Consider the following 15,518-nt stretch of genomic DNA (forward strand, 5'->3'; position numbering starts at 1 on the left):
AAATACATGCCGTGTCCGAAAGGAGTACTTGGTGGCAGGACGCAGGTGTACAGATAAAGGAGGGTGGGGGAGACAAACAGAGAAGAGCAGGAAAATTCGCAGAGCCTCTTCCAGCCAGGATTTAGAGGGAGTGTTTAAAGAGTGAATGTCTTCCCCCTCACACTTGGGTTGCTCTGTGAGACTCACAAGCAAGCTGTGCGTGGTGCCTGGCCACACCCAGGGCACTCAGGGAACAGAGTGACTTCCATAGGAAGAGAGGGGCGGTGGGGCATGAGGGTGGGAGGCCAGGGCCCTGAAGCAGGTCCCACACAGTGGGACAGAGCTAGAGCTGATGTCACAGCCCAGCCTCCTCTCGCTAATGAAAGGTCCAGCAAAGGGGTGGGGCCAAAAGTCCCAGACCTGGGGTCCTAGCTGACCTGCGAGGGTATCTCCTGCGGCCATAGCTTGTATGGGATTAAATGGGAAGCCCCAGGTAAGGGACTGGGGAACAATGCAAGGTGCTCCATATGGAACAAAGGTACTATGACTGTTATTTTCAGAGAAGAGGAAGTGAGAAGGATTGAGGGAGAGGTCTTTGGCCAGGTCTCACACAGTAAGTTAGTGGCAGCTCTGGAGCAAGGAAGGTTCCAGGTCCCCAGGCCTGATGGGCAGGGCACGGGCAGGCCTGGGCCACCTGACCAGCTGGGCGCTCTGCTCCAGCCCAGAGCCAGGGAGCGGGGAGCCGGGGCTGATAAACACAGCCAGAGGCATATCCGGTCGGCCTGCACTGTGAGGCCTGCTCGCCGCCCAGGCACGCAGGTTTGTTGTGGGAAGCCCTGGGGAGCTGAGAGGAAGAGCTTGGGAGAACATGTGGGAAATTGAGCCCGCCAAGAGAAATGAACAACACGTTAGCTGGTGTGAAGGGAAGAGGATGCAGAGACAATCCATAGCTTCAATGTTTCCGTCATCTGCGGCAGAAAAGGTGAAAGCGACCTTCTGCCAGGCCAGCCTGAGTCCGAAGCCCAGGCTGCTTAAGCGAAATGCCTCTGGGTCTCGTCTCTGTCAGAACCTGCACGTAGACAGCCACTGTGCCAGATCACCGTGGCGCCGACATGCAGAATTTCCACCGTTTGGCTCCTAGGTTGCTCCCTGGAAACCAGCTTGTGTGTACTCTGGGGAGGGAAGGCTAATCTAAAAGATTTCCCAACCTTTTAAGTCAAGGGACACAGGATGGCTTCCATGCCAAGTGGCTGTGGTTTGCTGAGCAGAGTGATTGCCCTATTCGAGTCCTGGATTCCCCAGCAAGGCATCTGGATGGGAAGTGTGGTGGGGTCCTTCCCGGGATGCAAGGGGGGCTAAAATGCAAGGGGGACTCGAAGCAGAAAACACAAACGTGACTGAGTAGGACCAGGTGTTGAGGACGAGCTTGCATAGTTTACAGGCATTCCGTCCTTCAGATTTGAAGGTTTCCCTTGAGACTGTGTTACCAGTCGTAGGTTAGATATGGGGAATCTGAGGCCTGGAGAGGTTTGCGACATATTCGGGATCACACAGCCGATAGCCACAAAGCTGTGATTCAAAGTCCTGTCTCTTGCTCTTTAAGAATCATGGTAACTGATATTCCTCCCCCGAAAACGATGTTGTCATAGCACGCACGTTCCTTGTTTCCCTCAGGAGCCTGTCTCATGTTCTAGCTCTGGATATTTTAGGGGAAAGATCCCAGGCTTTGGAGATGAGACATGAAAGATGTATGCGGGGTTTGGTTCAACACGGTCTCAAAAGTGCCGCCTGTGTACATCTTTTCCTCAATTCCATGTTCAGTGATGCGGTGTTGGTAGCTTGAAACTGGCCACAGTAGGAGTATTCGCACCATGGAAATGGGCACACTACAAATCGGCTGCCCCCCACCTCCATCACCAAATGCCGGCTAACAAACACAGCCCTGGATGGTGTCTTGTCTCCATCACCAGCCGAGAGAAGAAGCATTTGGAAAGCTATGTAGAAATGTGATGTCTCTGTGACACCCAAGTTTGTGAAAAGTGCACTCGTGTCACTGAGCTGGGTTAGGCCGGCTGGGTGTCAACGAGTGTCGGAATCTAGTCAGAGGATGGGCACCCGGGCTCCTCGAGGTAGGATAGGGTCTGCTGTATTTTCCCCAAGTTCCCTCGTGAGTCTGGAGCCCACCACAGTCTGAGAACTGTTAGCCTGAACTCCAAACTGGGACTAGGGCTCCCTCCTTGACCTTCCTCATGAGGATGATTAACATAAGCATAAACAAACAAAATCAGATCTTTAAAAGGAAGGTGCCTTATAAGCACCACTCTGAGGCTCCATCTCCTTGCCTGTAAAATATGGATAATTTGGTCCTTGTCTGCCAGTTATAGAGATGGTGATTCTTTTTTTTTTTTAATTTATTTATTTTAGGGAGAGTGAGAGAGAGCTCAAGCGAGCACGAGCTGTGGAAGTGCGGAGGGAGAGGGAGGCAAGCAGACTCCCTGCTGAGCGGGGAGCCAGGGCTGGATCCCAGAACTCTGAGATCATGACCAGAGCTGAAATCAGGAGTTGGATGCTTAAGCGACTGAGCCACACAGGCGCCCCTGAGCCACGCAGACGCCCCTGGAGATGGCGATTCTCTAGTAGCGGTTTTGTAAGCGGGGACGCTGTGCAATGTGTGGCATTGTGACGGCAAAAATAGGCAGATGAGCTCTCCTTTGGCTTGGTTTTACCGGGAGTGTTGGGGAACACCCTCCTTTCCCCTCCTGTTTCCACATCCTATTTTTGAACCTGGCATATTAGGGCCTAGGGATCAAATGACCAATGGGACCAACAAACCTGCGTGATTGCCCTGCCTCTGCTTTTCCGAGCACCTCAGCTCCCTGGGTCTGCCTCTTCCCCAGGGCGACCGAGGGTCTCCAGCCTGGGCTAAGGAGACCCAGCAGCCCCCATCTCCTTTCCTGGGCTCACTTCTCAAAATCTGGCACTTAGTGTTTTATGGAGTAGCTGCCCCATGTCAGGAGGCTACCTGGCTTTAATCTGTAAACTATCCCTCTCTCCCCTGTGTTGTGGCGTAGGGCCAGCCTGGCCGTAGCCGGTGACCTTTCTTGACGGGTACAGATGAAGTCCCCAAGCCTGTGGGCAGGGGCCAAGATTCTGGTGTGCACTTGCCACGATCTTGCCAACCAGTTTCTCCTCTCTGGGTCTCTGATTCCTCATCTGGTGTTCCCAGTGGGGAAGTTGTTGGCATTTTGCATGGGATGTTCCTTTATTAAATGTCCTAGACATTACAGGAAGTTTAGCTTTCCTGGCGCCCAGCCACTAAACGCCAGCAGTGTCTGCTTTGTCACCCTGACAACTTCAAACCCCCCACAGTACGCCTGTGTGCGTGTATGCGGACACACACACACACACACACACACACACACACACACACACACTTCCAAATGGCCCCGTGGGGCTGGTTCTGCTCCGGGACTATGTTCTGAAGGGCCTCCCTCTCCTCATCTGGTAAATGGGCCAGGGAGGTTCCCCAGAACCCGAGGAGCCTCTTCAGGAGCAACCGCAAGACCTGCCCAGGGCCAGAAGGAGAGGCTAAGTGTGCCTCTGCTCTGTTCCCCACAAAGTTCCGCTTAGATTTATTTAATCTATATCAGTTCCACAAAATAGCTTGTTTGGAGAAAAACCCCTGTGGCTAAAAGAAGTGTAAAAACCACTGGACTGGATCAGAGGTTGCTAAATGACAGCCCAAGGGTCCAACATACTCTGTACACATGTTTGTTTTGGCGTGGGATTTTAAGATATTTGAAGCTAACATTAAAAAAAAAAATTCTGGATTTAGGCTTCTTGAAAGGATTAAAAAACAACAAGGAAATGGGAAGATTTGGCGACACTGAGGCCAGATCTCTACAGGGCAACTGTGGGCTTCAGCTGAGTACTGGCTACCCACTGAAGTGGGGCCTCCAAACGCTTGTTTCTTTTACTTGCTTGGCTCTGGAGGCATCTGTGTGCAATGCTTGGATGAGCTCAGTGGTTCTCAACCCAGAACACCTGGGGGAGCTTTAAAATTCCAGTGCTAGGGCCCTAAGCCAGACTGACTTAAAAACTGTCTTTGGGGGTGGGGCCTAGGTATTAGTACCTTTAAAATCTCCCCAGGTGATTTTACTGTCATGAGAACCAACAGATTCCAGAGGGTCTCTAGTTTGGAAACTGGTACTTGCTCCCTACCCTCTTGCCCCTTAGGATCCCCAGCCTCTTTCCCTTCCTCTGGAAACCCCTGATTACCCCCAGAAATAGCCCCATTCGGTCCTCTTGCTTAGTGAGTGAGTTCTCACTTGGCAGTGCATCCATCTCGCCTCCCACTGGACTCAGTGCTCTCTGGTCAGATCCGCTCACTGTTCTGTTCTTACGGAGGCCCCACAGGGCTCAGAGCCCTCTCTTGGGGTCCCAGCCCCACCACTGGAAACTGCTAGCCTCATACTCACTAGGTGCTATCAGCCTCTGCCACAGAAGCAAGTCCGGGCTCTTTCCTAACACTTCATCTGGAGTGACACCTTCCAAGACAGTGCTCTCTGGGCGTAATTCATTTGTATAAATCCCCAAAAGTAACCTATAAAGTAGAGTTCTCCAACTCAGCACTGTTGACATGTGGGGCAGAAAAGTCTTTGCTATATGGGCTGTCTTGTACATTGAAGAATGTCTAGCAGGATCCCTGGCCTCTATTCACTAGATGCCAGAAAGACTGCAATCTCCACCCCTACCAAAAGTCATGACAACTAAAAGAGTCTCAGGACATTGCCTAATGTCCTTTGGGGCCCCAAATCACACCCACTGAATACCACCGTTGTAAAATAATTCATGGTCTCACTTTCTCTTAAGGCATAGATGATATTTGCTAATACTGCAATTCTTTTTTATATTTTAAAGATTGTATTTATTGGGCGCCTGGGTGGCTCAGATGGTTAAGCGTCTGCCTTCGGCTCAGGTCATGATCCCAGGGTCCTGGGATCGAGTCCCACATCGGGCTCCCTGCTCCTTGGGAGCCTGCTTCTCCCTCTGCTTCTCTCTCTCTCTCCCTCTGTCTCTCATGAATAAATAAATAAAATCTTAAAAAAAAATAAAGATTGTATTTATTTGAGAGTGCATGAACACACGCGTGCACACGAATGAGCGAGCGAGAGAGAGGATGAGGAGGATGAGTGGGGAGGGGTAGAGAGGGAGAAGGAGACTCCCCACTGAGCAGGAAGCCCTACTTGGGGCTCGATCCCAGGACCCTGAGATCATGACCTGAGCAGAGGTCTTAACCTCTGACACTTAACCAACTGAGCCACCCAGGTGCCCCTAATATTACAATTTTTATGCCCGCCTCATACCTGTACACTCCCCAACCTTGTGTCCCCTGGGACCCCAGTTTCTCTTTACTGTAAATAGATCTCTCTAATCCTACCCACCCTTAATATTTGTTACCACACCTGTGATGACACATCCATTCATCCAGTTGCCCAAAAGCCTAGAAGTCTTTTTTGATTCCTCTGATCCTCAGTTTATGTAGCCAAGTAATCAATAAGTCTTAGGGGCTCTAGGTTAGACCTATCCCAGACCCTGCCACTTCTTATCATTTTTTTCTGGATGATTTCAATAGTCTCATTTCCTCTTCTACAATCCATTCTCCTTCCTGCAGTCAGAGGGGTCTTTAAGGAATACAAACCAGAATGTGTCACTTAACTGCTTAAGAGTTTTTGGTGGTTTCCCATTCTTAGACTAAAACCCAAACTCCTTATGAGGGCCTATGAGGCCAATCTGGTTTCAGCCAACTCCTCCAGCCACTCTTCAAACTACTTTTCCCCTATTACATTCCCATTGACTGGCTGCCTTTCTACATCTTGGCTACACCAAAAGCTTTCCTGCCCCAGGACCTTTGCACATGTCATTCCCTCTGCCTATTAGTTTTTTACATCCTGGTTTCTACAGCTGGTTTCTTCTTAAGCTTCAGAGCTCATCTTAAGGGTCACAGTTGCAAATAGTCACCCTCCCCCACCCCAAGTTATTCAATATCCGTTGAATAAAGTGGATCAATCCATTACATTTTTTATCTAATTTTCAAGCAATTCTTACAAACTGTAATTATCTTGCCCATTTTTTAGTTTCCCTGTTACCCTGGATCTTGCCCCAGAAGCATCGGTGTGGATAGATCCCTCCTCTTCTCCATTACTATACCCTAGGACCTAGCACAGTGCTTGGCACACAGCATGGGCACAATCAATTCCTATGGAAGGAATCAGTAAATGGATACTTGCAAGCTTCAGATCCCAGACTCCTCAATGTACTCATGGTAGAGGATGACGGATGCTCTTCCAGCTCTGACATTTTATGATGCCATAGACTCTGCACCAGAAAAATGTCAATTCACAGTGGGGTGCTGGGAATTCCATGAGTCACTCAGGGGATTATTACAATCTTAGTGCCTCTGTGACCATAATAGGCCTTCTTTGGTGGAAGGATACTGATTTCTTAAATGTCAGTGCTAGAAGGAAACTTACAATCAAGGCACAATCTCTTCATTTGACAAGTCAGGAATCCACCCTTGAGCTTTATTGTCCACTCGCCAAGTGCACCTGGCACTGAGCGATATGGAAGACAGCCCCGTTCTTGCCGAGAGGGTCAAACCACCTCGTGCCATTGGTGAAAGTACTGCCGTTCTCATGGGCCTGGTTGGAGTGGCCTGGCGCTTAGTCAAAAGTTCTGGCCATGGCCTGTACTTTCCGCCAGTAGAAAGGAAGAGTTTGCACCCTGTTATTTTCACCTGAGGTTGGCAGAAAAACTGGTCTCCCAAGAGTTTGTGATGATACTTGCTCACTCCCGATATCAAAGGGGAATTGCGTGATTTAGAAGAGTTTACACTCTCCCCTTAAAATAGATATGGCTTAGCGCCCCGCTTCCGACGTCCATCAGTGGAATGGAGCAGGAGAGCAGCGTGAGAACTAGTTGTCAAAGATGATAAAGAAGAAGAGGCTTAAGACTAACAGGAAGGAAAGGAAGCTCATGGAAAAGAAGGATCATAGAAAAGAGCAAGGAAATGTTGCCGTACCAGCTGCTATACGGGGCTGACTGGAAACCCAAAGGCCCAAGGAGGAGGGCTGGGGAAGAGGGTGAGTCTCCTCCTGGGCTGTATGTCACTCTCTGCCAAGAATTTGGCATGGGACGATGGGCCAACCCTGTCTCCTCTCTGGTCCTCTGTGAAATGAAAGGGGTGGGGAAATGGTCTTGGAGTAATTTCTAGAGTCCTCCTTATTTGTCACTTTTTGATGCAAAACCACAGACAGATCCCCAGATAGAACCGAGAACCTGCTCTGACATCCTTTCAGTTATGTGCCTGTTTATTCAAAGTCAGCCGGTGGCTTTTGAAAAGACTGATGGACCAGAGTGATGCAATGAAGGAACAAGTGGTAAAATGCAGAGCTACTTCCCTTCGCTCAGGCAATCAGCCAGGCATCACAAAGTTCCTGACGACACCTGAACACCACCCCACTTCTTTCTCCCCAGAGCCCAAAGTCCCAAACACTTTGAATGAAAGCCAATAATAAAAGCCCTTCCATTTGTATACATGCCTTTTGAAGCTCATAAAGTGTTTTCACAGATTTTATTTCATGTGAGCCTCACAACAAACGTGAGAGGTATTATTCTTCTCAAATTACCGACAAGGAAACTAAAACTGAGAGCAAGTGATTTGCCCAAGGTCACCCGGGGTGCCAGTCAGCCCCTGTCTTCTCTCTGTTCCTTTGCTCATACTTTTCCTGCTGTGCTCTGCATCCTGGGGACCAACAGGCTGCAGTGTGGCTAAGGAGAGTGCGCAACAGCAGACTGGGCGAGAGGTGGGGAGAAGCTGCCTATTTCTCCTCTCTCTCTGCCTCCAGGGGCACCTCCCGCAGCGGCTTCAGGTGCTCTGTCAAATAACCCAGCTGCAGCCAAATAATTCCCTGGCTTCTGGGGTCTTGTCACATCACCTTCTCCTGTGTCCTTCCACAGGAGCTCAGGAGCTCAGGAGCTGCCGCATCCTCCTGCTGTTGCTAATCTCTGGTTCCTCACCGTCCCTGTTTGGCTCCCCAGCTCTTCTCTCACCTGTGCCTCCAATTCTTGATATGGAATTTCTTAGGTTGAAGGACCTAAAGTGGTTTCCATTCTCCTGGTTGGACACAGCCCGAATCCCCTGGCTGGGCAATCACTACTATGAGGAAGCTAGAAGCATGGCAGAAACGGCCCGAGACAGAATAGCAAGTGTGCATGTGTGTGCGTGAGTGTACATGGGTAGGCATGTGCATTGCACTATTAAATGGTGAGAACCTTTTTACTCGGGAAGTGAACTTACATATCTTCAGATCTCAAGGCTCTAGCACCATGCCTGGCATGCCTGATATATCGGTCGGTTTGGTAAAACAAACCCAGCCAGAATGGCTGTTTAGTTTATCACTCTATCTCAAAGTGTCTATTAGACATAAGAAATACAGGTCCCTCTAGTCTATAAAACATACCGGTGAGCAATTCAGCCACACTCGGCAGAACCACACAGGGAAGAACATCATCAGTGATTTCTATGGGCTCTTTCTGACTTTGAACCATAGTGGTTATTTTAGATGAAAGATATTAATTACTTGAAACTTGGGGAAATGTACAATTGCCAAAAAAAAAGAAAGTGGGTGAAAACTGGATGAAAGAAAGACATGGGAAAACATGGGGGAAAAATTCCTTTTTTTTTTTAGATTTATTTATTTATTTATTTGACAGAGAGAGAGAGAGAGAGAGAGAATACAAGCAGGGGGGCAGTGGGAGAGGGAGAAGCAGGCTTCCCGCAGAGCAGGGAGCCCAATGCGGGGCTTGATCCCAGGACCCTGGGATCATGACCTGAGCCGAAGGCAGACGCTTAACAACTGACCCACCCAGGCGCCCCAAAACCCATTTCTTTAAATTATGTGCTCATGCAGGCCAAGTTTAGCAGAGTGTAGCTTTGGCCCAGGATTGAGAGATCTGGGTGCTGGGGTCAGCTCTGCTACTAACCAACTGTCTGGCCTTGGGCACGTCCTTCCTCTCTGGCCCTTGGTTTCCTTGTTGGTAAAATGAAGAGGTACGATGACATGATTTTGTGCTAAAATATCCAAAAGCTTGTCAGTGTCTAGACCATAAAGCCCAGTTTTCTTATTTTGTGAAATAAGACCTCACCTAATCTGACTGTGATTTACCTTCGTGGCCTCTCTGCACTCCCCAGCCCTCCGTGCCGCCCGCTCAGCCATCACCTTACGGCTCTCGACCTTTACAATCTTATTCTTTCTATTTGTAATTGTCTTCGCTGCTCTTTACCCCACTTTGTGGCTCAGCTTTAGTTTCCCTCCTTTTTGCAGTCGTCTCATTTCCCCCTCCTATTGGGAAAAAGGAATAAGATGCCTTGTCCGGGAGAGGCAGTGTGGGGCGCTGGTTAAGAGAGCGGACTGTGGGGTCGGAATGAGTGTGTTTAAGCCCTGGGCCTGCGATTTACCAGCTGTGCGATGGCGGGGGTCGGCGGGGAGTCACTTCTTGGCTCTGTCTCAGTTTCTTCATCTGCAAAGTGTTGATCATTTTCCTGGTTGGACACAGACTAAATTACTTGGCTGGGGAATAACAATTAGTCTGGGGGCTGTAAATGTGGCAGAAATGGGCTGAGGCAGCACACCAGATGTGTGTGTGTGTGTGTGTGTGTGTGTGTGTGTGTGTGTGTGTGTGTTTACTTATTAAACAGCCAGAGTCTGTCTTCTGTGACTTAAGCTTATACGTTTTTGGATCTTTAAGCTCCAGCACAGTGATCGATGTGGTAGGCACTAGGGAATGTTCGCTGACGTTTAGTGACACCTTCTGTGCCTAGAAGACAGCATGGCGCACGGGAACGCTTGGTGCTGCAGCCATTTCTATTATCATACCATTGTCTGGGTTCCACTGGCTTCGTACTTCCCTGTATTAGAGCACAGATCTGTCCATTTTTGTGTTCTCCCCAAATTCATATGTTGAGGTGTCAACTCCCACTACTTCAGAATGTGGCTGTATTCAGAGGTAGGGGCTTTGAAGAGGTGATGGAGTGAAGATGAGGCCGTTAGGGTGGGCCTGCTCCAATCTGGCCGGGGTCCTTCAGAGAAGAAGGGATCCGGACCCAGAGAAGACAGCAGAAGGGGTTTGGGACCCTGTGAAGAGGCAGCGGGAGGGTGGCCTCAGAGGAAACCAACCCTAACAGCACCTTGATCTTGGACTTCCAGCCTCCACAACTGTGAACAAATGAATAGGTGTTGTTTCAGGTACTCCGTCTGTGGTGTTTTGTTCTGGCAACCCTAGCAAACTAATATAGAAACTAAGTGTTTTGTTTTGTTTTGTTTTCTCAGAAACGAAGTTTTTATTCACGTATTCAGCAAAAATTTACGGAGCATCTGTTATGTGCCAGGCACCAATTTGTTACCGAGTGCTGAAAAATCAAAGAAAAAGAAAGAGCTTCTGTTTTCAGGAAGCTACTAGTCTGGGGGAGAGATGGACATCTATAGATCACCTCAGGGAGAGTGTGGTTAAGAGCGAGCAAGGGGACATCCATGCCCTCTGAGGGTGCATCGTGCTGGATGGGGGTGGGGATGACAAGAAAGGGGTGTTTGGCCTTGTGTATTGTTTTATGCTTTGTACCCCTGCGGTGCTGAGCTCACAACCCATCCTCTGGGTGAAGTGAGGAGATTTCTTAGCCCTCAAGGGAACAGAGCCTAAGGGCAGACTCTGCTAACTGTTGACTGTTGACAAGGCCCCACAAAGCTAGGGCAGTGGAAAGGCTGATGGATGGGAAGGAAGAGGAAGTGGGTTCTCCTCACAGCCCTACCACAAACTGGTGGTGTGGTGACCCGGTACAACGCCCTTCCTCATCTGGACCTCTATCTCCTCATCTTTAAAACATGACCAGGTTGAGATAGTTCATGTCTCAAGTCCCTTCCAGCTCTGCAAAAATCTTTTCCAAAATCGAGTTCACCAAAGATACGGTCTGAGTCTCAGTTTCCTTTTTCATCACTTGAGGGTGTTAGTCATCTTTATCCTCTTTTTAATTCACAGAGATTTTATAAGTCTGTGAGCATTTGGAAACTCTCAAACCTTCCATCCCTGAGCATTGATTAATTTCAACAGACACTCGCCCCTGAGTTGAGTATGAGCTAGATGTAATGGGGTCTGGCCTCCATTTCTCCACTGACTCCATTCAGTTGTCAACCCTTATAATGGTTTATCTTCCAAACAGGAAGTCATAGAAATACAACCCTGTACTAACCGCAAGTCTTTGACTTAATAACTAGATCATCAACTAAGTCAATCCCCACTGAAGGAGGAGATAGGAAAACATACAAAATGAAGGACTGGTCTGTTGACATTTCCTGGAAAGAAAGTAATGTCTTCCACTCAGCTACTCACAGCAAGGAGTAGTTACCACAAGTATCTTAAAAGCCAAGTTCTATTAGGATGGTTTGGAGAGAGACTAGATCAGTTAGAAAAAAAAAAAAAAGAATTAATTGTCAGTGTCCAAGATTAGGGAAATGCTTCAATTAATTTTAATATATTCATATGTAATTTATGCAGCATTTTAAAATATCATTTTAAAAGCTAATTTCATAGCATGTAGAAACACAACATAATGATAAGAGAAAAAAGCCACAATTTAGCATAAACTTATTTTCTATCAGATGTATACTATATATTCTATATATACCTAGGCAAAAAGAGACCCCCAAAAAGAAATGCTCCAAAATATTAACAGAAGTAATATCCGGAAGGAGGAAGTATTGAGTGGTTTTTATTAGTTTCTTTCTACTACTCTCCATTTTCAAATTTCCTTCAATATGTATTCATTTGTTTGTATGATGAGTCATTTAGCAAATATTTCTTATGTATCAACTGTGAGCTACAGTGCTGTAGACATTAGAGATAGAGGCGAACCCCAGTCCTCCTGCAGTTTACCCTCTAGTGGGGCACAGGTCATAAAGAAGAAACACGAATGAATCATCAAGATGGTGCAGATGGTGATATGGCCTGGGAATGCACCTAGTCACGATGATGAAAAGGAGAGGGAGTGGGGCCTGCATCCCCCTTGCATGCACATCAGGGAGGATGGCCCTGAGGAGGTGCCATTACAGTTGAGACCCAGTCACACAGAGAAGCCTGAAGATCTGGCAGAAGAGCAGTCCTATCCGAGGTAATGGCAAGGATGCAGGGGCTGAACTGCACCGAGACCCTGGGCCCAGGAAGATGCTTGGCTTCTTTGTAGTTGCAGTGGGGCCCCGGAAAAATGTCCACACGGGGGAATGATAACATCACATGCCCCTCAGAAGGATGACTCTGGCCGCAGAGTGGAGAGGGGCCCCTGGTAAGAGAGGCAGAGTAGAGACAGGGAGACCTGTTAAGAGACGTGTTTTCTTATAATTTGCCAATTCTGTAATATCCGTTTCTACAAGTGTGAAATGAGGCTGTTGGGCTAGGCCAGTGATTTCTAAGAGCACCTCCAGTAATTAAAACAGAAAAACGTTATTATTTTTTGTGTTTCTGTTTACCTTTTCGCGAAGTATGTAGGCCTCTTAAACACAGGGCCCAAGCCTTGTTCCCCCCTCTTTCTTCATTCCCAGTGCACCGCCACACACTTCTCAGGTCCCAGGGAAGGAGTGCAAGTCATGGGGGTGTATGGATGGATGAGTCATTAGTTCTCACGGTGAGTTTCTACTGTGCTTCTTGGGAACTTGCCTGCCCACCGAGGTCTTTATCCTGAAGGTAATAGGGAACCACTGAAGGTTGCTTCTGTGTTTTAGAAAGTTCTGTGTCTCGGGCAGTAATGAAGGGAAATCTGGAGAGGACCCAGTGCGGAAGCAGAGAGACAGAGAGACACATTGTTTTCCTAGAGAATGCCCCTGGGCTGTGATACTCGAAAAAGCCCAACTGTGAAAAAAGGGGACACCTCATGGGCACAAAACCACCTCCCTGGTGGTGGGGGCAAACACTGGGAGGTGAGAAAGTGTGAGACTCCACCTATTTATAATTGGGGGAAATGAGGCACAAAGAGACAAAGTGAGTCATGTGCCAAGGATTTCTGACTTCAGAGCCTCCTCTCGGCTAATGTGAAAACCAGACTCCACTTAGTGTGTCATCCAGGGGAGGGGAGGGGCTCTGCCTGTACCAGAATGGCAGGGAGTGTCAGGATGGGCCGCGTGGGGAAGGAGGAGACAAGTATCCTGGGCAGAAATGGAGACCAATGCTCTGGGACCTTCCTGCGGACACTCTCATAATCCAAGAAATGCTAAAATCGGCTGTAGAGCTTATGTTATGAAACCAGAGCAGATCAAACGAAAGAAGCAAAACTTGAGTCATCGGGATGACAGTCCTTGCAGAGAGCATGCAAACCCAAGCGAAAATAGATCAGAGACGCTTTCCCAGGAGACACAGAACTTCGGACCAAACGTGTCACGTGAAAGGTGGGGAGGCCAAGGTGGGGACAGGAGGGGGTGTCACACCCTGGAGATGGAGCGCAGGCTCCGCCAGCGAGGTCGGGACTGGAACTCGAACCCAGCTCTCCCCATTCGGAGGTCACTCATTCACAACTAATTCTGGGTCTAACTCCTTATTTCCAGACTTACAGATGGGCACAAGAGCAGGGGCAATTAAAGTGACTTCAAATCCTGTGGCCGTGTACACACACACACACACACACACACACACACACACACACACACACACACACGTACACATTGCTTTCGTTTGGCAAGGTCTTTCTTTCACCAAGTATCATGGACTATTACTTACGTATCTGCATCCAACGCCCCCCATTCAAAGGCACAGCTCATGGAACCTAAAGAAATCTTAGTCCAACCCCTTTATCTTACAGATGAGGGCCAGAGTCCAGCATGGAAGAAGAGGCAGAGTCACTTAAAGCAAGAAGCGGGGCAACCTGCCCCCAAATCCAGTGCTCCTCCTAGCACTGGCCCAACACCTGCAGGAAGGAAAACTGTGATCTTTAATACACATGCATTACTTTCTGTTCTCAAGTTCTCAAAAGGAAGGTGTTAGAGATTGGGACAATTTCCAGCTTATTGCTTTCGCTAAGGCCTGAAGTCTTGGCACACTGATTATTGCAATTATACAGAAATCTTTTAACTTCTCTGGAAGTCTTTACTTTGATGGTAACAATCACAGTCATCCATTAAATAAATATTGACTGAATGTCCACTTAGTACCGGCCCTCTTCTGGGTCTTTAGAATGTACTTTTAATCTCTTTTCATCTCCATGATACTATGATGCAGATATTATCATTCTTGTTTTTTTGATGCAGATATTATCATTCTTGTTTTTTTTTTTTCATGGAGGAAAATATAAGTTGGAGAGGCCAAGCAATTTTCTCCAGGTCATAGACTCAGGAAGAGGCAGAGTTGGGATTTGAACCTCTTTTGACTTCTGTTATGCAGAGTGCCTCAGGTATGCCGTGGTCGGTGTGGAGACCACCTGGAGGAGGCTCACAGTCCTGGGGGAGCAGGGAGCAAAGTTTCTCCACACCCCACCTTCTTCTGAGGTGCTAAGCTCAGATGTGAGCTCTTGTTTACTCATGAGGTCCATAAGTCACTCACAGAGGCTCAGGGTGGGGTTCCAAAGAGCCAAGACCCAAGGTAGCTGGGCTAGGCTATGAAGAGACCAAGATCAGAGCAAAGCTCATTAACTTGAGAGGACTAATATCCTTGAAAGATTTGGCCCAGAGTTGTGAAGGGAACACAGTAAGAATATATCCAAGAGGGATAGACTCAGACAGCACAGGACATAATTTTAAAATCTGTTTGCCGGTGGAGGCCCCTCTGTGTTTTATGTGAATACACCTTTCCTAGCAGACCCAGAGAATTTCCTGCACAAAACAAGAATTTTCTCTCGTGTCCCCAGTAGCATTTTGGTTTTGCTTTAACATCTTCAGATGGGGAGCTCATTACCTTTCAGACTATTATAATTTTTAGAAAGTTTTAGTCTTTACCCTGGGCCAGAAATCTGTCTCCCAGATGTGTCCGTGCATTGGGTACAGCTTGGCCCTTTGGCTTACGAAGACTAAATCTGCTTCCTCCCTACCCAGCAGCACTCTGGATATTCAAAGAAAACTTTTATTTTTTATGCCAGCGTTCCCCAAAGTGTGCCGGGCAGAGTAGTAAGTTTGCACAATGTTAATGGGTGTCCTCTATAAAAAAAAAAATATCAAAACAAACAGACAAAAGACCACAAATAGCATTCTGTAGGCATGCTAAGTTAAACCAGGTCAACCAGGTCTGTTTCCCACAAGAGTGCTCAGAACATTTACCACGCTTCTGCATAGTGTGAACTCCAAAATGGGAAGGCTGGCCATGTAATGTTTCCCAAATTTTCGACCTTGAAAGCTTTTTTTTTTTTTTTTCTCCCAGAGTATCATTTGCTATTTTCCATATATACTATTAGAAAAAAGTGTTTGGAAAATGCTTCCCTACAAAAATCTAGGTTCTTATTATCATTGTCT

At 47.8% G+C, this 15,518-nt stretch overlaps 1 protein-coding gene across 5 annotated transcripts in view; it reads right to left on the reverse strand.

The window, feature by feature from the left end:
* Positions 1-15,518, reverse strand: part of ADRB2 (adrenoceptor beta 2) — a 109,552-nt gene that overhangs the window by 79,664 nt on the left and 14,370 nt on the right. The window contains exon 2 of one of the 5 annotated variants that reach the window (XM_027605155.2): positions 10,204-10,256. The exons of 3 other annotated variants lie outside the window; for them this stretch is intronic. In XM_027605155.2, coding sequence (XP_027460956.1) covers positions 10,219-10,256 — 38 coding nt within the window. In that variant the 3' untranslated portion in view covers positions 10,204-10,218. Of the gene's footprint in view, positions 1-10,203; positions 10,257-11,559; positions 12,371-15,518 lie in introns of those variants that run through there. One more of the 5 variants, XM_027605153.2, reaches the window with a different exon arrangement.

This window comes from Zalophus californianus, chromosome 5 (genome assembly GCF_009762305.2).
Source record: "Zalophus californianus isolate mZalCal1 chromosome 5, mZalCal1.pri.v2, whole genome shotgun sequence".
In the NCBI taxonomy this organism is placed as follows: domain Eukaryota; kingdom Metazoa; phylum Chordata; class Mammalia; order Carnivora; family Otariidae; genus Zalophus; species Zalophus californianus.